Source organism: Cyprinodon variegatus, unplaced genomic scaffold (genome assembly GCF_000732505.1).
Source record: "Cyprinodon variegatus isolate N-32 unplaced genomic scaffold, C_variegatus-1.0 Scaffold61, whole genome shotgun sequence".
NCBI lineage: Eukaryota > Metazoa > Chordata > Actinopteri > Cyprinodontiformes > Cyprinodontidae > Cyprinodon > Cyprinodon variegatus.
The window spans coordinates 1565124-1588779 of NW_015150514.1; the positions used below are offsets into that span (position 1 = coordinate 1565124).

Sequence of the window (23656 nt, forward strand, 5' to 3'; positions counted from 1 at the left end):
AATCAATTTTACTGTTTTCAAAAGAAACTTTGACGATCAAGGTTTTTCATAGCTTCAGAATTTCTGCAGGTTGTTCATATTTGTTTTTTTTTTTTAATGTGGACTGAAGGACGAGCAATAAAGAAAAGTACTATTGGAAGCCAAAAGCTTTACAGGTGAATAAAAAGCAGTCAATCTGCAATGCAGACATCCCAGTGTGTAGGAAAGCAGACTGAGAACCTACAGGAGAGTCTTGCCACCAAAGAAGGATTTAAACTCTTACATAAAAACTGCTTCTTCTTCTCCAGGGAGAACTCATGAAAAACCTCCCAGAAAAATCGGACGGTGGGGTGAGTGGCGGAGTACTCCCCTTTGTAGACAGCGTTCTGCGACAAGAGAAAAAACATTCAGATCAGATCGCATCAGATGTGGCTCCTGCTGAAGTTCACACCTGATACTCTGAAAATACCATACTAAGAAGTGTATTTACTAAAGGTGACCCATTGTGGCTTGAAAGTGTGTTTACCGGGCTAATTGTACTTACAGGGTATGTGCAGAGCAATTACACACAGGGTACTTAAAGGAATATTTATCTGCTTTGTTGTTACGGTTTCTGGAGGGGTTCTACATAGAGCCAAATAACATCAACTACGGTGATATTAACCAAGCTACTTTCAAGCTAATAACATTATTACACTGGCATGGTATGACAGGATTCCATGCAAACAACCAACATGTTCCTTCCGGATACTATTCTGCATTAAAACAGGGAGCCAGCTTTCTTCTTTTAAAGTTTTTCTTTTTCAAAGGGGCTATGTTGTCTAAGGCAGTACGCAGGGAACTAGTAACACTGTCAACTAAATCATCAATTTGTGAAGGGGAATAAATGAAATGTCTTCCCTCTGCAGTATTGTTCAGTGACACAGAGGAGATACATAAAAAGTGGATTTATAACAGCATTATCTGGTAATGATCTGCAAAAGTTAAACCTTCTTTTAGGGGAGGAGAACTCTTAAAGTAATCCTGAAGGTTATCAAAAAGTGGTTAGAGAGGACAGGGTTGTGAAGAAATGCTGTTATTACTTCACATTCAATGCCACATGTCAGCTCAAGGTCCAAAGTAGGAAGATGAGAATGTGTGGGACTATTCACATTTTGAACAAAGCCAATTGAGTAAAATATATCATTTAAGCTTTCACCTTTGATGTCAGCATTGGTATTTGACACTAAATTAGATGGGAACTCTGAAAGCTGATGTAAAAATCCAGAGTAAGGACCTGGTGGATGATAGAAAATTACAATCAGAAGGGGTTTTGTTGCTTTGCAATTTAGATGGGGAAAACTAAGAGTTAAATGTTCAAAAGCGTTATATTTACTGGATTTGGAGTAATCAGTAAGTCAGATTGAAAGATTGTTGCTACCCATCCTTGCCAAGATTTTCTGGGTGTGTGAATATTAACTACAGGGAGTTGCCTCATTTATGCTCACATAATCAACTTGCTGCAGCCAAGTTCCTGTAAGGGAACATAACTCAATTTGATTATCACAAGTTAAGTTATTAACTAACAAACTTTTTGAAATATCTTGTATTAAATAAACCACATATTATTGTTTTCACTTTATCCTCAATCATTTTAGTCATTTTAATTTTAATTATCATAATTTACTCCTTTATGATTGCAAGAGTGGGTAACGGTAGAGAAGCTGCAGAGAGGTGTGTTAAACTACAACTATGCTTCCTGGTCTGCACCCTGGATTGTCAGGGGTCTGGAGGACAAATAAATGTTGCCAGATTCCTTTTCCCCAAAATATTGCTAATTATTAAGGTAGCCAAAGTTGTGTTCAGGACAATAGTAAATAACAATCGTACTGTATTTAATCTATCCTTAGCCAGCAGTTTCAGGTAGGATTTGATGTTGCCCGTTCTGGCAGTTCTGGCCAACTCAAACTTCTAAAGCAGGGATTCTTACTCTGACACCCTCGCCTCCAAAGCTACAAAAATACTACATCTAACATACATTCCATTATCACTAAACAAGCCAGAGGAATAACTGATCATCTGACAAAGAGAGCAGGAGAGAGGAGAGGAAGATTTAAAGAGTCAGAAAGGAGTCAGGGAGAGAAGCCATGGCAGTGCTAAACTAAGCTTGCTCTAGCCTAGGGTAGCTACCCCTAACTACCAGCACCACATCATCAACGTGATGTGGTGCGATGTGTTGAGAACTTTATTATCGTCACTTAAGATATACAGAGCCTATTTCCAGTCAACCAGAGTGACTGTTGTTTCTAAAGAGTCAGTTAAAGATATACATAAGTTCCATCTGACATTGATAATTAGGTCAAATATAAGAGGGTGAAAACTGCAGATCAATATAATTACATCAAAGGTTTACTTCTGCCAAGCTGCCAACAACCAGCCTCTGCATATCTGCCATGAAGAAATGTCCTTTTTCCCCCAATAAAAGAGAGAGAAAAAACAAGTCTGTGTTTTCATGTACTCTGCTGAGTAGTGTTTTTTTCTGTAAATAAGGGCTTCCAACATGTGAACATTTTAGTATCATCATGGGAAAGAGCTTGAGGCATGTAGGTGAAAGGCCAGGGAGGCATTTTAAGGCTTTGGTTTTTCTTATGGTTTTTTTTTATTTTATTTTTACAAATAAACATTTCTACAAAATGCTAAAAACAGAACTAGGTGTGAGAACCAAGAGAGTTCTTGCATCATGACAGCCATCAATGCAAAGGTTTGCTCTGATCCAGTCAGGTTCCAACAGTTTGTGAAGGGAACCAACTTGATTCATTATTGTTATGTAAAAGTCGTTTTTCCAGCTAAGAGCAATAAGGAAAGAGAAACGGTCCAAAAAGGCTCCAACATTATTTAAATCCTTGAATCAAAAAGCAAATCTGAACCCTTTCTCTGTCTCAAATGTCTAAAAGCTTTGGTTAAGTCTTTTTGTTAGATCTCAGTGCAGCATTTGATCCAGTCAATCTATATATTGTTTTAGAAAGAATTGAACATTTCGTAGGAATTAAAGGAACAACACTAGACTGGTTTTAATCTGATTTATTTGACAGATTTCAGTTTGTTTATGTTAATGATAAATCTTCTTCATGCTCCAGGGTTATCTGTTGAGTACCACAGGGATCAGTGCTAGGGCCAATTCCCTTGGGAACGATTTCCACTGTTATGCTGATGATGCTATGTAATGAACTATGCAATATGATGATACTATCGGTCTATGAATCCAGATGAAACTAAGCCATTACATACACTGAAGTTGTCTTAAAGATATAAAAAACTGGATGACTCTTAACTTTCAGAGATTTCCAAATCAAGGTGTTCTTCCCACTGTTATTTAATGATATCAATGGTCTCAGGTTGTGTGTTTAAGAAAGTTTAGATCTTCCCAAATGTTCCCTTAGAACTCATCTTTAGTTTAAGGTTGGAGTCTACGAGAGATTCAGGCAGACAGGATGAGAAATGGATAAATGATGCTGAGGTAATGGGAGCGCGGGATGTTGAATTTAGACACAAGTTTGTTGCATGATCCAAAAGTATTGTCAGTAAACAGATCTTCCACAGCAACAACTCCTCTTCCTATTCAGAAAAAGCTTCTTCAGTAGTAGAAGGTATAAAATGAAGATTTCTGTCAATCGGAGTTCATCTTGACCGGTTTTAAGGGAAAATAGAACTGGGTCCAAATCTTAAGAGAGGGCTTTACGATAAAGTTTGAGGTACATTTGGATATACATTTAGACTAAGGTAGCTATAAACAAAGTAGAGAATTAAAGGAGGAGTGAAGACAGGAAGAAGCTTCCATTTGTGACCATACTGAGAGGGCACTGTTAGACTGATTATTTCCACTGTACCATTGCTTTTATTTTCATTTCATTATAACTTTATTAAGGACTCTGGAAATCAGGTCCATAGAAAGAATTGGAAAGTAAGTTATAAAAAAAGACATTTAAAAACAAAGATTTAATGTTTGCAGGCCAATAATAACATTGAAAATAAATTTTCAACTAAACTTTATTCCTAAACTAGAGTTTTAACCTGATATTTTGTTGGAACTTTGGATAAGTTATGCAAAGGGTCCGATAGGTACAGGAGCATATCATCGGCGTAGAAAGACACCCTATTAGTTAGATATCTCTGGATTAATTTAATGTTGACTTCAATCGCTCAATCGAAAGGGCAAATAGAATCATAGAGTCATCGAAAGGGCAAATAGAAGGAGTGATAGGGAACAGCCCTGTCGGGTCCCTTGGCAGAGAGGGAAACAAGGAGAGTGGTTATTGTTTGTATGGACAGCTGCTAAGGGGGAATACTATACCATTTTTATCAAAGAGATTCATGTTTCAAAAATGTTTGAGTATAAAAAAAAAGAGAATCCCACTCAACCCGATCAAAAGATTTCAGGGACATCTGGCAGAAGTGGACTATTAAATAGGCGTCTAATGTAAGTGAAAGAATCACGACCTTTGATGAAGTCAGTATGGTCAACAGCCACTATTGAGGACAGAATTTCCTCTAGACGACTTACTAACTTTTTCCAAAGGGTTTTGCTTTCAACATCTAGAAGTCAAATGGGGCTAAATTAACTAAATTTGAGAGGCTTCTTATCATACTTAGGAATAAGAGAAAAGACTGCTGGTTACATAATAGGAGGGAGAGGGTAAGTAGCGAGAGACGCTTCAGAAACAGAGTAAGAGGACACAGCTTTCCCTGAACAATGTCATCACAGTGACAATCAAGACTTACCTTTTCCATCTCCTCCCAGTTGTAATTGTTGTTACCGACCACCATGGCCATCAGCTCCGAGGGCTGAAAGAGCGACAGGATCTCCCCTCCACACACTTTCAGGAAACCAGAGGAGAAGGCCGAGTACTGCTCGCTCACCGAGTCTGAGAACACGTAGCGAAGGTAGGCCTCCACGAACTCCTTCCTGTAACACAATCCGTCACCAACTGTTAGAATCAGGGGTTAAAATAGAGACACATCTGATCATCGTTCCGCTGTCCTTGTGTCCTGAGATGAAGCCATTAACATCTCAGAGACCTTGTTCAGCAGAGGTTTTCTAAACAGACTAAAGTGATTCTCTGTTCGGTTATGCTGGACCAGCAAAGACAACATTGCTTTCAAACTGTTGCACTCTTTACTTTTAAATCTAACTCTGCTTATGATTTTAGTTTATTTGTTAAATTGTTTTTTTTCCAAAAGAATGTGTTACATGTTTAAATAATGGGGTAAGAGTAACATTTGCTAATTGATTTTATGGTTAAATTTAAACTGAGGGGCTGCAGGCTGAAGAAGTTGGCAGCACTCTTGCTTTGCAGGAAGAAGGTTCTGTGTACGATTCCCAGACTGCATGTCAGAGGTGTAGAGCAGAGGTCTTCAACGTTTTCCAAGCTAAGGACAACCAAACTGATGGCGAGATGGAGCAGGGACCCCCTTATTATATATATAGTATGAAATTGTGTTATATCAACCTGTTCCTATTAGGGTTGTCAAAAGTATTGATACTCAAAAAAGTATAGATACTGAAACGTTGTATCCGGATACAATACTCGTTTTTAAAGGTATCGATACAGTGCCACCACCAGTGGCACCTAAACAGTCATTCATCTAAAGTGCAGAATAGAGGAAAATGCACTTTCAGAACACTGTGTGATTGAATAATTCTACGCACTTTTCAGTTTCAGTCTTTATTTTGTAACAGGTGCAGCTGCTGAGAATTATTTTTGTTTCTTAACCGGTTTGGCTAGCGTCATTGTTATCTGTGGAAAGCATGGCCAAGGAAGGAACACTTAATTTGAATTTTGTAAGTTTTTTACCAAGCTTGCTTAATATTGTGCACAGCAAACAACCTCAAAATATTCTTCTTATTGTTTATTGTATTTATTTATTGTATTTTTATTATTAATGAAAATTTCTGTTGAATTTTGGAGTCTTTGTTTTTATCCTTGTGGTATCGAAAATGGTATCGAGTATCGAATATTTTCCTTAGTATCGGTATCGAGTTGAAAAGTTTAGTATCGTGACAACCCTAGTTCCTATAGTCACTCTATTACGGATGGAGTAATGTAATGAAAGTAATTTCTCCCTGGGATTATTAAAGTATTTCTGATTCTGATTCCTGGTTGATGGGACAGGTGTTGTGAATGAAACGGTGCCCAGCTTGAAAGAGCTCCTGTGTGTCGCTGAATGTGTGCATTGATGTCTGAAAGACATCTTCTGCCTCCATTTATCTGTTTACTATTATGTGTTCAATTCATGTTAATGTGTATTTAAAGACATTTCAATTAGTTGGAAAAAAATTGCAACCCCCATGCACTACCTCAGACCCCCTAGGGGTCGCAGACCCCCTTTCTGTCCAGATGAATTAAGCATCAGTCCCACTGACTTCTGCTCAGCCTGTAAGGATGTGAGCTTTAACACCACGGGTTACTGCGACCTACTGAAGGAGAAGAACTGAGTTTCCTTTTCTGCTGTTTTTATCACCATTGTTTCTGAGATCAAGCTTTCTGTTTTTAAGGAAATCTTATTTGGAGTACCTGCATAAAAAAGATGTTTAACTTTTCATCCAAAGAGATTGTTGTGGAGAATTTCCACACTGAGGAAGCTGGGTGTTGTAAATGCACTACACAACCTCACCAAGAACACACTGTTTTCCTCCGTTCACCACTGTCAGGTGTGTTGACACCGCCTGCCTACCTGCTCCTAATAAACCCGCCAACTAACTGATGGATTTGATCTTAGAGCTGCCAAACCTGTTGTTTTTGTCCACAGTGATGTCTTCTCCTCCAGGAACCAACTCCTTGGTTTCTGTCATCCCATAGTTTTCCCTGGTGATCTAAGATGGAACAAATAAAAAGAAAAGTTTTTAACTTTGTGATCCCGGCAGTGATGCGGAGCTCTGCAACGGAGGAACCGTAAATGAGAACTTCTGACTCAAACTGAACATTTTCTAGGTGCACTAATCAATGAAAATATACAAAAACTGATTAGTAAAACCTTTCCTCAGGTTACAGAGGGAGGATGATCCAAGTTCAGTTAGGTTTACTTTAAGAGTAATAGAGGGAAATTTGATCTTTTGCATCTGATGTTGAAGCGTTTGATAAAGGACAGTTCCAACTGTGACCTGGACGCTGATTGGGGGGTCAAAAACTCTTAATGGCTCTGAGTGATCCATAAAATGGATTAAGTGCTGGGGTACCTTAATGGGACCATTTAGCGCATTAACTAAGTGGACTCCTGTGAACCAATTAGAGGTAGAAAACCAGAATTAATATCAGCTGCTTAAACTAATACTACTATAGGTGATCTTAAGGTGGATTAATCAGAATAATTTCTGATCAATCAGCACCAAATATATAAAAAAATAGATTAACTAGAGGGGTCAAATTGGAGAGCCTGCTGGAATGCGCCACTGAATAGGAAATAATTGAGGACAACTGGGATATTAAATAAACTGGCCAAGATGAGCAGAAAAAATCATGGGGATCAGAATAGATCTGTGAGGAACACCAAGCCGAGCGACTCTGACCATCGATCAGGAGCAGGTCTTTGGTTGGGCAACAAGCCCAAACACTCCTTCTCACCCCAGAACCAAAATAAGGTCCGTGGACTTGGTCAAGTGCCCCAAAAATCCTCTCTGCCCTAACCTAGTTTGGTTCTTATTGATGTAGCTGGGTTGTCCTGTTCTCCTATCAGGAATGATCATAGTAGGGGAAAAAACTGCTTCTTCGACACACAGGAAGGGATCCACGCCTCGTCCTTCATCTAAACTCAACGGTTCAGCAGGAAATCCATCAAACTTTTACTGATATGATCTGAAACAGCTACTAACAGCAAAGTTGAGAAGAAACGTCTCTTCTATGTCTCCTCCTTCATAGTCTAGAAGTTGCTGAAGACTCCTGGTGGGGGAGAAGAGAACGTTATTGAAGACCAAGCTTCTAGCATAAGAGAACATATCAGAACCACTAAACCAATAAAGGACAGAGTTAAGCCTGTAGGTCTAGAGCTCAACCAGTCTGACAGAAAGGCTGATTCTGCTGTGATGAGGTCATCATGGTATAACTGGAAACAAACTGGAGTTGGTTTGTTACACCGACTGGGTAATAGTGGATGTAAATGCTAACCTGAGCTCTGAGGCAGATCATAGGTCATGTTAACTAAACTCTTCACTGGAGTATAAACAAAGCAGACAATGAGATAAACTCATTCATAGCAGGAGCTGTGCTCTATTTGTGTTCTTTATTTGTATTTTGCTAAATTTTAATTTAATTTAACTTAATACTTTTTTTGTTGCTTAGTTTTAACTTAATTTAACTTAATACTTTTTTGCCCTGTAAGCTGCTGGTAACCTTAATTTCCGGAGGGAGTCTTCCCAAGTGATCAATAAAGTTCAGTCTAAGTCTATAACTGGAAAAGAAACGTAAAAAAACAAAGCATACCTGGCCTCAGTGGGCGACAGCTCTTTAAAGTCCTCCAGTGAAGGCGACACGTTCAGTAACTTCTTGTAGAGAGCCAGAGGAAAGTGCAGATCCACCACCGTGGCGTTATAGATGGCCAGACCGCAGACGATCCCGATCAGATGAAACCAGTTCTGCTCCACAAAACACTGGACACATTCACAGGAAGGTCAACCGTAATGATGGATGCCTGCTCTAAATCTCTCATCCTTCCACCTTAAAAAGGGCTTTGCTTTTTTATTTTTATTTGTTTAAATCAAATCACTGTGTTTTATTTCATTCTGCTCTCAAAACTACAAACAGCTTTATATACTATCACTACATTGATATTTGGGCGAAAGTTCTCTCCCGCTTTTTGGATCTATCAGTATGACTTGATGAAAGAGACCTTAGAGTAGAATAAAACTGTCCTTTAGTAGAGGAACCCTTGTTTTAGCAGCAATGAATACATTTACAAACTAATCCTGTACGGTTCTTAGATGCTGCATATCCAGATCAAATGACACAAGCAACTGAGCAGGATGCATTATTAAACAGGAAATGTAGAGTTTTAGTCAATAACACATAAACGGAGACCAAGACATGGCCAAAGTCATATATAGATAACAGGAAAATATTTTTTATTTTGTTTTTGCTTATCAAGACACATCTCACTTGTAAATGAGATCTTGGATCTCAATGAGACAAGCAGGATATTTAGCTCATCTAGTTTACAGGTGATCCGATTCAGGATCTCTAATTCCGGCCATGCATTCTAGAGCTGTTCTCCGTGGTTCACATCAAAATCACTCATAGGATCGACTGTGAACTAGGTCTTGCTGACTCAGCAAAGCCTAAAAATCCAACTGGAAACAAACTTCACAGTGGTTGACAATACACTGTCCCTCAACAAACGCTGCGCAATATGCAGAGATAAATCAATGGTGCTGAAACAGAGGAGCCTTCCTTCTCGTTTCAAAGTAGTGAAGCTATTTTTTTGTACAGATCAGTTATCAGCTGCTCTCTCTGTAGGCAGCACAGCTGTTTGAAATCACTCCAGTAACAGATCTGCCAACTCTGATTATGTAGTTATATTTAATTACAAATATGATTTTTTTTTTTTAAAGAAATCTGACGATCGAAACACATGAACACGTGTGTAGGATCTAGGAATGGTGGAGTTTCAGGGACGTCTTCCCTCACAAAGGGGCTTGTTTTGTAAACCATGCCCCTCCTGCTTTACCATTGAAACTCTCCTGCAGGGCAAATATCAGCCTGCATGCATCATGCAGAGAATTGAATCAACCCAACAATAGGTTACCAACTTCTAAAACAAAGATTTAAACCTCACTTGCACATTATAACCTCACTTTGTGATTTAACAAGACCATTAAAAGGCATTCCTGTTCGTACGATTTGATCCAACACAAGAAGACGTCATTTAATCAGAGGAGGGCTCATTTGGTCCTACTGCAGAACTTACTTTGTCTGAGAACCACAGCAGGTTGGATTCATTGTAATGAGTGAACATCCCATAGACCGGATCCAGAAGCTCCTTCAGCAGCAGCAGGAAGAACTCTTTAGTGACGCCGCCTGCATCCACGGCCTCCTCGCCATCAAAGATCACCTGGAGGGAAACAGAACAATGGATGATCCTGAAGGTCGGACATTGGGAGGGGCTCCTACAGATGGTTCAAATCTGAATTTTAAGACTTATTATTATTCACTTATATATAACTTTTTGCAGTAAAAACAGCAACAAATAAAAAAATACACCATAATGAAAAGATTCTTCTCAAAATAAAAATGTTTGAGTCAATAATACAGATTAAAGTCGATCAAAAGCCCAAATTCAAAGTCTCAAATAATCTGAAACTAGTTGAAGAGGTTGTTACCGTGGTAACCAATACCCGCCTGATGTTTTTGATCAATATGAACACTGACGCAGTCAGCAGGTTCTCTCCGCTGGGTTGGAACATCCTGTCTGTTGGAGGCACCAGCTTGCTGTCTAGTAGCGTCCAGTGCGCTTTAAACATAATGTGGCCCCAAAAGCTGGTTTAGTTCTAGACTGGCCAACAAACGGGCCTGATTAGAACCCCATAGAGAATCTATAGCTTGTTGTTGAGATGAGACACCAGAACCAACAAGGCCAATGACCTGAAAGCAGCTATCAAAGCAACCTGGGCTTCCAACAGAACCACGGGCAGGAAAATATCTGCAACTTTCCAAAAGAGTTAAAAAACAATCCCCTGTTGATTGTTTTTTTTTTAACTCTTTTGGAATGGCTATGACCTGGATGACTCCGAATCTTCACTAGCATCTGAAACTTTCTAACAGAACTCGAACATTTGAATATGGAACCTCATTTTGGGAATTTCAGGGATTAAAACTGCTAAGGTCAAAACAAAATGTAACCAACAGCAGAATGACGATAAAAGCAACGTTGTAGAAAATTTGTATATCAAGGATTTCACAAACATAGTTACAGTAGTAGCCATTCAAAATTTCCCCACTTTCCTTGGCTGGTCCCCTACAATTTCTTTTTAAACATCAATCTTTGTACTAAAATATTATTTCTGTCATGATTTGTAGACATTAAGATCTAAAAAAAGCACCCTCTCTTGGTTAGACCCTGTAATTTAGTGAAAGGCTGGAGTCAGAGTAGAAAAAAATATGCACCCCCAGGAGAAGGACGGGTTCACTCTAGTGGCTGGGAGTTGGCTGCCATTCGGCTGGCGTTTGACTGGGAAGGGTCATTTTGAATGGCTGCAGCTGTAGACAGACCAGAATAGATCCAGTTCTACTTTCTCCAGAGGTTCTACATACCCCTGAGGACTCTGCTCACCTTGAGTGGCTTCTTAAGGTCCACATCAGAGTACATGGTGAGCTCCCGCAGCGTGTCGCTGACTAAATGGTCCCTGCGCACATGGAGCACCAGATATGGGTTTCTAGCCAGGTGGGGCTCCAGCGTGAGCAGCATAAAGACGTTGTGAAGGTTTGCACCGCTGACTGCCATCTTAGCAGAGATGACAAAGAAAGAGACAAATTATCAAGATGACATATTGGACATTTATTAAAACAAATCCCCACTTCACTAAAGTTTATTTATTTAATTCCAGATTTTATTCATTCATTTTCTGGGGAGACAGACATCTTTACCCGGATCGGCTGGTTACCTGCATCTGCAGTTCAGCGTCTGTTTGCAGCATCGTCGTCTTGGCTTGGGCATTCAGGATGAACGGGAAGGCACAGAGGTTCACTGAGGCAGAGTCTTTCTGCTGGTTCACAACATTTAAGGCCTTAAAAACCCAGCAGTATAAACACTCAATGAAGATGTTTCAGATTCAAGGTCTAATTACCTGCGAAGGGGATGAGCCCATTTTCTGTGTTTCAAAATGAGAGGCAGAAATCGAGAAAGAGAAATCAGCCAACGATAATGAAAATCCTGCTCTTTTCAGTGCAGGGGTTTTGAATCATGCAAGATGAGGAATTAGTGACGAACAACAAAAATAAACACCCCACTCACAATCTCAGCTTTTCTCAGAAACCATTTGAGGTAGTCTCCCTGGATGTCCACCAGACTGGTGATATCAGGGATATAAAAGCGACTGTATTCCACGTGGTTAGCCTTTAGGTTCACCTGGTGACACAAAACAAGCCTGTATTTGCAAGAGAGGAAATGTCAGAGCAGAGCCATGCTAGAGTAGAACCATGAATGGATCCAGAGTCTGGTCCAGATTATTTCCATTATCGATTAAAGAGCAAATTACAGGTTACATTTTGGACAAAATGCAAACTAATGGATCATATCTGAAAAGTTTATTTAGGATTTAAAGTGTTTTGGCCACATAATGAAGTACATTTACCAATAAAAGTGACATTTCTCAGCATTGTTTCTGTAAGCTGCTTTTTTTCCCCACAAATGTTGCATCATTTGACGTCACGCTGGGAAGTCAAATAGTTGGCGCTGCTTCAGCACCAACTATTTGACTCCACTATTTGTGGAGTAGGTAGTTATCAGGTAGAGCGGACATGACATTGAGCTTGGTAGAAGTTTGAGATTGTGTCTGAATGCTGAAAGATTGAGAATTTATTAAAACTTGTTCGCTCAGAGGGACTAAGATACCGGCGCTGTTCCAGTACCCCCTGATGCAATTCTTACAGGAGCAGGAGAGTCAGTAAACAGGAGATTTACAACGCACTTGCATTTTGAGCTCAAAACTTCTCGACCTACTTGCCATGTCAATGTGTATCAGCGTACTTCAGTGTGCTTCACCATATTTCAGTGTGCTCGTAACTTATGCAAAACTGAACAAAACTTATCCGATGTATGCCAGCGTTTTTGCCAGATTTTACATACGTCAGGCATACGCTGCTAAATCATCAAGGTGTGACAGGGGATTGAGTTACTGGCGTCAGCCCATGAGTCTAGATACCTTGTGGAGTTTCTCGAGCAGCCGCAATGTGGCCAGGAAATAGTTCTCGTAGAAGATGGGTACCATGATCGTCTTGCCGCCAGTCAGCATGAACACAACAATGCTTTTGTACATGTCAACCATTCTGGTGAAGAAGCTGTCATCCATAAAGCACCACCAGTTATCTTTCAGAGAAGAGAGGATTCAAGACAAAAAGGAAAACTTCAACTTTGGCTGTTGAATTTGTTTAAAAAAACAAAATTAACATATTACCTGAAAGAAATTTTTGCATTATTAGTGTTCATTGAAATATAATACCCAATACTTTGCTGGGATTGGTGTCTAGTCGGAGAATGGCCATCGCCAGGGGAATAGTGAGTCGGATGTAGTTGTTGGAGTCCTGCAAGGCGGGGTACTCGGACAAGATGAGGAAGATCCTCATGGCTTCGACATCAGGTGGCGAGCGTGGCAGCTGGGGAATTAATAGGCTTTCGAAACTCTTGGTGGCCTAAAAAACATGTAGTTGTTCAGTGGTTAATTACTTTAAAGGTTATTACAGAGGGAGGACTTCGTTATAGTAGATGGTAGATGGACAGCAGGGCTGTGGTGCAAGACTTGAGACGAGATGGACTGCAGCCTCGTTACAAATTCATGTTGCAGTAATGTTTCAGCTTTATTACCTGCTCCAGCAGTCCAGAGAAGGCTGGTGTGCTGAGAACCTGGAACAGCATTCTGACAGAGTTCAGATCAATACCCGGGATCTTTGGGTTGGTTCTGAAGTGAGCATCATCACTGAGAAAACAAAAACATATAGAGCTGGTACTATTGGCATTGTAAATTATTGGTATTATAATGAACAAATTGATATGGTTCACATTTTGTAGCAAACCTAAACAGAAAAAAAACTTTGGTCAAATCTTAGACAGGAAGACTCCTTATAATTTACCAGTAAAGTTCATTTAATGCTCCTCCAGTTTGACTTTCTGTTTCACACAAGCAAAAGAAAAAACACCTCAGCCAAGACCCTCTGGATAATCAGGAGATATTTACAGTCCAAACCTTCTAAACCTTGGTAGAGCAAAGGTTGAGTTTAGCCCCAACACATCAGATGTCATCCTGTTGAGACCAAACACATAAGCGGGTCCAACAATAAACCAGTAGCAACATAATGACTCTCTATGTTTATCTATCAAACACCAGCTGTTCAGCTGCCAAATATGACCCAACGTTCATCACAGGCCTACTTTTTAAAAAGGACAAGGTCATTCAAGTTAAGATCAGATGAATAAATCACTGCTTCACCCAATTTATGATTTCAAACATTTCTACAAATGAAAGCAAAGAAATTGGGGGAAAAAAATAAACTTCAATAAACTCAAATAACATTTTTAGCCACTAATGACCAACGTTTAAGGAATGAGGAAGGATCTGTGTTAACGTTCCATGGAGCACCAAAGGGGAACAGAAACCTTCAACTGATGATGCCGATTAGGTTAAAAAATGTAGATTTTCTTTATACGGAATTGATTTCAACCAACATATTTATTTTGATTCTACTGCTTTGATTTAATAACAGAAAGGGTAATAGTTATCGTTTAAAACATACCATCTGTGAGACATAATGTCTGAGTGAAAAAGAAATGCTTAAGATGGTCAATAAAGAGATGAGTTACATCATTTTGGTTTGACCTGAAATCCAAACTCAGCTTGATCAGGGTCTAACCAACCGAACTTCTAAAAGGAGATTTCTGCAAATGTTAAACTAATTCAACAGCTTTAATGCTGCATCAGTGTAAAGCTAATATGATGAGGCTGAACTTCTGATCATGTTAAATGACACATTCTGAGAAAATTCATCTACTCTTCTGAATACTCCAAACTGAACTTTTCTAAGGCGCCTGATGCATCAACTGCAGAAGACAGACAAACAGTGAAAACACGCTCATCTAGGGACACATCATTTTGTCCATTAAATAAAGACTTTCTGCTTTCACACGCCTTTATCGTTTATTAACCTCTCTACAGAGAAACCTGATCATCCCTGCAGGTTTCGGCTTCTAACACCTCCAAATGTCTGTTTTCCACCCTGCTGACATTTTTAGCTCTTTTCCAGGCAATGATAAGCATCTGCTGATGGGTCAGCCTTACAGCAGCCTAACCTTCACATAGGTTCAAAGAGAGCTTATAGCACAGGTTGTCTAAACTAAGTTGGATAACATCTGATTTCCACTAAAACTTTGCTGAATAAGGTTCTGTACCCATAGTAATAGTATGCAGCCTGCATAGTTATGGAGGTGAAAGAGGAAGCTGTTCATAGTTTCACAAAACAACATGAACATGTATGACCTCCAGGATTACAGGACTTCCTCTGTTCCTAGATCCTTTGCATATCTCCCTCATTCTGCTACAAAGGCAGGGTTCACCAGTTCATTACAGAGAGAAACAAACAACCAGCCAGCCAACCAAACAGCCAACCAGCTAACCAGACAGCCAAGCAGACAAGCAGCTAGCCAACCAACCAGCCAGCAAATAGCCAGCCAACCAAACACCCCGCCAACCAGCCAAAAAACAACCAACCAGCTAACCAAACAACTAGCCAACAAATAGACAACCAAAAAGCCCAGCAAAAAGCCAGCCAACCAATCAGCCAGCCAGCCAGCCAGTAAACCAAATAACCAGGCAACCAACCAGCAAACCCATAAACTAATCCAGCAGATGTACTTCTGGACTGCTGGATTTGCAGAGACAAGCAAACATGCAGAGGAACAACAAGCAAACCTGGGTTCGGATTCGGACCCAGGACCTCTTAGCAGCAAGGCTCCTTGTTGTTTAATTGGCATATAGCATGGTCCCACAAAATAAACATGTTGACAAATGTTTATTTAATTTACTAAACTCACTTATGTTCAGGTATAGGAACTATTATTACTGGCCTTGATTTATTTCTGTGCTGACCAACCATTGTTAAAAAGATGATATGCCAGATTTTATTTGCGTTGGCCAACACCTGCATATACAGTATGTCGCTTAACTAAAACCAAACCTAACTCGTATTCACCTGTGGAATCGGCTAATCTGAAATGGGGGGCTTACCTGTTGCTATGGTGACGTCTGTGTTAATTGATGACAGTCATTAACTTGCTAAACTGTGTGTGTTTACACCACAATAAGCCATGCGAGTTAAGGTTAGCATTCTCACGGACCATGGTACAATGAGCATAAGCCTCTGAGCGCCACCTGGTGGGGCAGCGGGATGCTCCGACCACCAGTGCCATAATAACAATAATGTGACCTATAAATATGTATCCAGAAATCTTTTAAATCATAAGTTGCTCTTATGCAGCCTAGAAATATCTGAAAACCAACTGAGAGACTTAAAGAGTGAAAACAGTGAAGCAGCATCTCATGCAAAACACCAGATCTGCTCGGGTCCTGTGCATGTCAGTGACATATCACTATATGATTGGCTAAAGGTTGCCATGTGAGGTAAGCGTTTACGTTGCCCGCACAACGATAATAACACAATGTAGCATGTCTGTGCAAAGTTGAAAGCATCTGTAATGTTAGTGTGGCTAATGACTGAAAAAGTTTTACCTGGTTGGTAATAAAACTGAAAAAAATATGTTTTTGGTTAACTAAATGTAAGATCATTACTTAAAGGGGAGAGCTGGGAAAGGCTGTGGCTAGCTGTGCTTAGTAGCTAACAGGTTAGCCCCTTTGAGCTTGGTCAGTTAGCCAAATTAAACTACACGGCTTTTAACTTCAAGTAATAACTGTTGTTTTCTTTGTCTAAAATGTTCAAAGTAATTTGTTAAGATGTCACATTTGTGCTCTGCTGTCCTCAGCTCCAATAAAAGCTAGAATTGAAAGGGGAGTGTACGATTCAATCATTCAAGATTAGAATCAGATCAGTACCAGATGTTGGTCAATAAGCATAGCAGACTTATTCTCATCCCTGAGAAGAAGTTCATTTACCTTTGGTCCAGGAAGCTGGCGTTCCAACACGCTGTCGAGGAGAGCTGAATCACAATGTCACTGCAGGACAGAGCAAACATTGCTGGTTGAAAACAACTGAACATTCAGTCAGATCAGCAAGTAAACATTTGATTTGGGTTAGGGCCAAAAAATTAATCGGATTAATCGTGATTAATCGACCATGAAATAATCGTCAACACATTTAGTAATCCATTAATCGTTAAACGGTGCATAGAGACTTTAAAACACGCCTTTAGCTGACAGAGCGACCCACTTAGAGCAGTAATTATATAAAAATTAGAATTTAGAAAAAAAATCTTCTTTAAGGAACCTCTGGTTATCCGATTATTAACCGAAAAAAATAATCGACAGATTAATCGATTTGCAAAATAGTCATTAGTTGCAGCCTTAATTTGGATCCAGAGTAAGTCATTCTAAGAAAACAGCAAAAAACTTATTTTTAAATGATTTGGTCCTTTGGTGTATGCCTCTACTAGCTTAGCATACAGCTAAAGCTCAGACTAAATCCCAGTCCAATCTTCACCTCAGAGCCCCAGTCAAGACTTCTTAACGCCTAAAGACTGCAACCTGGAGACGATCCCTGACTCAACAATCCTGAATGAAATTCCCAGGTTCCTTCCTCAACATGGTGCAAAGAGACATCAGCTGATATTTTCTGACCCCAGACCAGAGCAGGTTCTGTTTTAGGGAAGATACGCCCTAATGAGCCTCTCTGGAACGGGTTTGTTTCCAACTGTTTTTCTCAAAGTATCTGTCCAACTTCCCCTTGAGAGCGAGCAGCAGCCCTATCCCTGCAGAAGGCACCCCGCAGTATGATGCTGTTACCGCCGTGTTTCACAGAGGGGATGGTGAGTTTCATACGTTGCAGAAAGTTAGATTTGTGTCATCAGACCAAGATTCAAGAGGGACTACAAATGTTTTCAAACAAAGAAGGGTTAGCTCTGAACTTATAGAATAGCAGCTGAAAATACCTTAGGAAAAAAATATCCCCCTGGCAAAAAGGTGAAGCTCCAACTAGGAAGACAACATGTCCTGGGCCAAAGAAAAGAGCCTGAACAACCAGTTTACAAGTCTTCCTGAATAGCTGTTTTTAATCTCCTATAAAGTAATGAGGTCTGACTTACTTTGCCACACTAGAGTCTGTGTTGTACATCAGTTTTAATCTCCACGAATTTAACTGTTCATAGTTGATGGGGGAGAGGCTTTTACTAACATTAACCACTCTGAAGTCCTCTGAGACAGCAGAACTCTGTGGAAATACAACAAGAAGAAACACTTTAAATCAAAAAGTCATTTCCTTTAAGCATCCAAAGCATAAAACTATCCCTGCTGATTCTTTGTGAAGACGAACCATGCAGGTATGAAAAGTTTGTGATCAATTTCTCAAATGAAAAGCTTAAGCTTAAACATTACTGCCTCCTGGTGGCAAAACACAGAATTTGTCACTGTTTGGTGGGAAGGTCGCTATTACTCTGTGGATGGAAGGTCTTTGACATTTCACAGCAAATTAGATCCATTACAGAAGGTGTGACTAAATATTAACCAGATCCCACCTTCACTGTTTTCAAAGTTCTTGTTATTAAAAAGTTATTATTTTGTTAATTCTTCTTTCTAGATGGTTAAATATTGATTTTAGTTGCATTTTTTTTGTATGTTTTGCAGTTTGGATACTCTTTTTTGGTAAATAGATTCTTCTGGTCAATTAGTGGCTGTTGGACCGCCTATAAATACGCTGGGTTCTTATCTGGGAGCGTCTCCACCCTTATGCTCGCTCATTCAAATCCACAACGCTGCAGCCGTCACCTCTGACCTGCCATGCGGTATTTTTGTCAGCCTTTGTTTGGATGCTGTTTTCGTTGTGATTTCGGCCTGGTGGGACCGGTTGTCCTGTTTTCGATTCTTTATTTCTCTTTAGTAGTTTATATTAGCTATAGTCCGGTACCAGTAGGGGATTCGACGGCCCTGTATAGGGCTGGCCACCTGCTGTACTGTTTTGTTATTTTTGATCGGCTCACCAGGTCCAATTTTCTGTTAATACTTTGGGGGGGGAGACAAAAAAAAATGAAAAGATTTTATCTATAAACCGATTAAAGTTCTGTCTAACAGGGCTGGAATTGAATGAAATCATCATAAAACAAAAGCATGACCATGTTGGAACAGCAAAAAACAGAAGAAAAAAAAAACATTGGACTTTAACATTTTACTAAAGAAAACTTTGAAAGACAATATTTCACAAGACATCCATTGGAAGAAAGAAGAACTTAAAATACATACCTGCTCATTGGAATATAACAAGAAACTATGATCTCCTCCACAGATGATTTTTAGAACAATGCAGTTCCTTGAGTCCCCTAAAGACAAAGAAAAAAAATAATTAAAACATGTAAAAGAAAATTCTCTACTATAAATACATTGCATGTAGCTAAAAAGCCTAAATCTTTTTTCTTTCAATCACATTGGACTCTATTGAGACTGAAAGAAAGAAACAAGGTAATACTGTGTTAATAATAAAAGACAACTTTTTTAATTAAATTCTGTTTATTTCTATTGCGCTGATTCATTACACATAATCTCAAGACTCTTTACAGAGACAAACCAGATCATACAGTTTTATTGGTTCTAAGTTTCTGTCAAGGAAAACCAGTTAATTGCATCCAGTCATTGGCTTGCAAGACATGCTGCTCCTGGGTGACCCTGCTTCAAACCGAGCATGCATGTAGTGACAGTGGAGAGGAAAACTCCCCCTGACCAGAATGAAACCTCCATGAGAACCAGAACTAGGCTCACTGTGAGCGGCCTTCTGCCAAGGACTGAATGGGGTACAAGGAGACAGAACCAGACATATAGAAAAAAAAAGAGGATGAAAGAGAGCAAATACAGTTAGTCACAGTAAAGCTTAGTTTATGCTTAACGTGTTCGAGAGATCCACAAAGCCAAATTACGTCATTTTAGGCTTAAACGCTCGGAGCACCTAGGAAAAATCTGTAACTATGCGGACGGATCGATGCGGAAAACATGGCGCAGCTCTTCTCAAATTTAAATATTTAGAAACGTCTTGTGATTTAGCCCATAAATATCACCACAATCAACACATTATGGTAAAAACTTCAGGAAAGACATGGCTGTTGCTCTCGTACAGCATAAAGAGGCTTTGATAAAGTCGTAAACAGCTGAGTTTCCTTCCTCCTGTAGTGTGATGTTGTCAGCTTTTTCTTTCTGCTGAACAAACATCCTGATCAAAAATAAAACCAAGATTTTTTTATTTATTATCCGAGATCAACTTAATCCCAACCAAATGAAGCACCTGACTAAACAGCTTCTTTCTCAGAGACGCTGGTACAAAGATAATAACTTTCAGAAGCAGAAAGTCAAGAAAGTAATATATGTAATGGGTTAGTTTCATCTGGATTTATAGACAGATATAGCTGAGTCTCATGCTAACAGTTCAAACCAAGTGGGAGCATATATAGATATATTATACATATATTGAATTTATGAATTTAAAAAAACAGTTTTCCTGTAAATCCACATAATACAGCTATTTTACAGGTTGAGATGGAAAAAATATCAATCTCAGCTGCATGTCTGCTCATTTTCATATTAGGTCAAGAACATGGAAAAAAATGTTTCTCTTGTACTCGTAGTCTTCCTCTTATCCAAACGTCCCTTTCAACAGACACTTCCTCTAGCTCTGCTGGGGGAAGCCTGAGGGGCTCCAAGGCCATCTGAGAGAAATAAGCTTGATTTATGCTTGACATGCATATGTTCTGCACAGAGAATGAGACCTTCAGACACATCTTCTGCAGCTTTTATACTTTGTGCAGCTAATAATGTGCCCGGGCCTAAGGGGAGAGTGTTCAGCACAAACCAGGAGGTTATGATTGTAAACTACATGAGGAAGTAGAAAACACAGCCATCATTAAAGCCTCTTTATTTCATCCGAGAAATTGTCACGGACCACGGTGATACTTGAGCGCTAAAACACAAGATGTTTCTGGAAGTTTATATTTGCCAGTCGTCCCTGGTAGAAGCCGTCGCTTGTTCTCCATCTTTTTCCTCAAGGAGCTGTCCATGAAGCAGGGTGAAGAAAATATAATGACATAACCACACGGACGTGTCAAGCAAATATCTGGCTTTAGTCCCCCCATGGTGTCTTGGGACCTGGGACACCTCAGAGGGAGGCGTCCAGAGGGTATCAGGTACAGAAGTCTGATCCTCCTCAGCTGACTCCATTGGATATGGAGGAGAAGCGGCTGCACTCTGAGCCTCTCGCTGATGACTGAGTTGAGCGTCCAGTTTTCTTGCAGAGGAAGCTCATTTCAGATGCTGGGATAAGTTCTATTGGTGAGCAATGCACTCTTTGGGGCTTCCTATTTCCTCTCATAGTGGATGGTGTTTTCTGCGTTAGAATTTTATCATATGCTCCCACTTACCCTGAACTCAAAGAGTCCAGTTAGCTGATCGATATCACCTTTTCTGAAATCGAAAATCCTAAATATAGCAGAGCAGGTAATCTGAATCAGGAGACCAGCAACAGGACAGAAACAGAAGAGAAGACCAAGTCTGGCAGACCAGATTGAAGGCATTAGCCTCGTCAACACCAGCTGTAAGTGAAAACAAACAGGTGTGAACCGTGGTGGAGTCAGCTGCTGTCATATTAGATATTTTCCAGTCGCACCATTGAGCCCTGGCAGCTGAACTTTACCTCCAGTTAGCTTATTTCCATAGCAACCATCAATGAGCAATTAACAGCAGAGAACCAGGTACATTTGGTCCTCACCTCTTCTCTGCAGGTTTCCAGTAAGAAAAGCTGACTTGACAGGAAGTGGGCTTCTTGAGTCCCCCAGGGTTCCCGTCCCCAGTTGTCCATGGCTGTTGCAACCGAATGCATACACCACGCTGGACGATGGGACTAAGGCCAGGGTGTGGTGCCTGATAGAATAAAATAAATTACTTTCATTATAAAGAAAGATAATACGACCAGAGGGAACAGAGGAAAGTTAACTGATGCATCAAACTGTTCTAAATCTGGGCCCCGATAAAGGTGGTTGTCCAAGTAATGCGTCATCTCAATGGTCTGCACTGTTTACAGCACTCCTGCTGTGTCCGCCTAATCATCTGTAAGACAAGCTACTCGTGGACTAAATTGCCGGCTCCCCCCGTTAAACGAAAAACTAGAAAACCTCCAATGTTCACAGAAATAACTTGAATTTGACAAAAGTAACAATAAATAAAAGATCTACAAAAATAAACAAATGACGTTCAACAACAACTCTTTCACAGAAGGATTTAAAAAAAAATAAAACGCCTCAATACCATGTGACCTCACATAACTGGCTTCACTCAGTCGTTAACCACCAAGTTAGTCGGCAGAATTGCTGCAGAAACAGCTGAATAAGATGGAATACAAAGAAGCATTTTGTTTTGTGAAGATGCAGTGGATATTTCATGTTGGTCCAACCATGGAGACAGGTTGGCAAAGTGCAACTTTGACTATATCTAAAAAAAAAATAAATAAAAATCAGAAAGCAGTAAAGGAGGAGTGCTGAATGTCAGTAAGCATGAGAGGGAAACATGAACCACAAGGATCAGCCTTTGAAAATAGCAGGAAGCTGATTTGATCACTTTTCTTCCAGTAAAAAATATATAATTCTATCAACCCTGTTTGTAACAAAGTCAGTATTTAACTTTCAGTGCCACCTGCTAACTAAAGGACATGGGTGACTGTTATGTTATTGTGATTAAGATTCCACTTCCTCCATCTAACTGTGCACGATTCCCCATTTATAGTCCATGTGCTATCATTAGATGAGTTTGCTTTCAAGTTTTACAAAAATAAAAGAAAGAGTCAAGTTGTGCGACTTTCTGCATTTTTCTCCCTCCTGTCATTGAGGCAGAGAGAGCTGCTGAGAATCCTCACGATTGGCTGCTCTGAGCAGTGTGTTGCTGCCAGCTATCACCTGGGGATCCTCATCAGCTCAAGGTCACATTTCAAACAGTTCAGCATGAAGACTCCTTCCTGGTGAGAACTTTACCACCAAGCAGTACAATGTGACAGAGAAAAGATTCAATAAAATGCTTAACTGCCATATTGGATGTAGTTTGGCCGTGACATTTTCACATTCCTGCCTTTTAGGGGTTGATTCCAACAGACGCCATTTGGAGGATATACCGTTCCCTGGCACACTGGCCAATAATATCAACATACTTTCTCTTTGGGGGAAACAGATGATGGCGGTTGTCTAACATTTCCCTTCGCAACCAAAATGGCGCATGGAACAGTTTGGCTCCAAAGTGCTCTGTGTGCAATTTTTAAGGACGTGTGGGGGCTGTGCCTTAACACATTTTCGTGCCAGACAGAATGCGTTTTTTGGCTTCGACACCTCTTGGCGCAGCATCCATGCAGAATTACCAAACCATGTACCGAGAAAATAACTGAGCATACAGCTAAAAACTAATGTTCAACGATTTAAGTTCAGCTAAGTCTCAGCTTGCAGTTTGCTTGTTGTGGCTGGAAACAGCTTTTCACTAATAACTGTTGAAAACCTGATGCCATTTTAAAGCTGAGAGCACCTTCCACAGGCGATCTGGGAAACCTCAGTGCCCATTAACTCCAGCACTCGTCTTGGTAGGAGCTCGTTATTGCTGGCGCCGTGACCCAGCTGCCCCCGTGAGCCGTCCCCAAACGTAAACAGGCCTCCGTCCTACGACAGAAAAAAAAAACACAGTCAGGAGGGAGGGAGGGAGGAAGGAAGGAAGGAACAGTCAAGAGGGAAGGAAGGAAGGAAGGAAGGAAGGAAGGAAGGAAGGAAGGAA

At 40.1% G+C, this 23656-nt stretch overlaps 1 protein-coding gene across 2 annotated transcripts in view; it reads right to left on the reverse strand.

The window, feature by feature from the left end:
• Nucleotides 1-23656, reverse strand: part of herc3 (HECT and RLD domain containing E3 ubiquitin protein ligase 3) — a 36587-nt gene that overhangs the window by 1641 nt on the left and 11290 nt on the right. The window contains exons 6-23 of one of the 2 annotated variants that reach the window (XM_015371641.1): nucleotides 23414-23544; nucleotides 21621-21772; nucleotides 19115-19191; nucleotides 17965-18089; nucleotides 16820-16879; nucleotides 13525-13636; nucleotides 13163-13352; nucleotides 12866-13029; nucleotides 11956-12069; nucleotides 11789-11812; nucleotides 11606-11704; nucleotides 11275-11445; nucleotides 9913-10056; nucleotides 8433-8599; nucleotides 7826-7892; nucleotides 6747-6829; nucleotides 4738-4921; nucleotides 263-365 (exon numbers count right to left, since the gene is read on the reverse strand). In XM_015371641.1, the coding sequence (XP_015227127.1) occupies nucleotides 263-365; nucleotides 4738-4921; nucleotides 6747-6829; nucleotides 7826-7892; nucleotides 8433-8599; nucleotides 9913-10056; nucleotides 11275-11445; nucleotides 11606-11704; nucleotides 11789-11812; nucleotides 11956-12069; nucleotides 12866-13029; nucleotides 13163-13352; nucleotides 13525-13636; nucleotides 16820-16879; nucleotides 17965-18089; nucleotides 19115-19191; nucleotides 21621-21772; nucleotides 23414-23544 (2167 nt within the window). Of the gene's footprint in view, nucleotides 1-262; nucleotides 366-4737; nucleotides 4922-6746; nucleotides 6830-7825; nucleotides 7893-8432; nucleotides 8600-9912; nucleotides 10057-11274; nucleotides 11446-11605; nucleotides 11708-11788; nucleotides 11813-11955; nucleotides 12070-12865; nucleotides 13030-13162; nucleotides 13353-13524; nucleotides 13637-16819; nucleotides 16880-17964; nucleotides 18090-19114; nucleotides 19192-21620; nucleotides 21773-23413; nucleotides 23545-23656 lie in introns of both variants that reach the window. The other variant, XM_015371640.1, reaches the window with a different exon arrangement.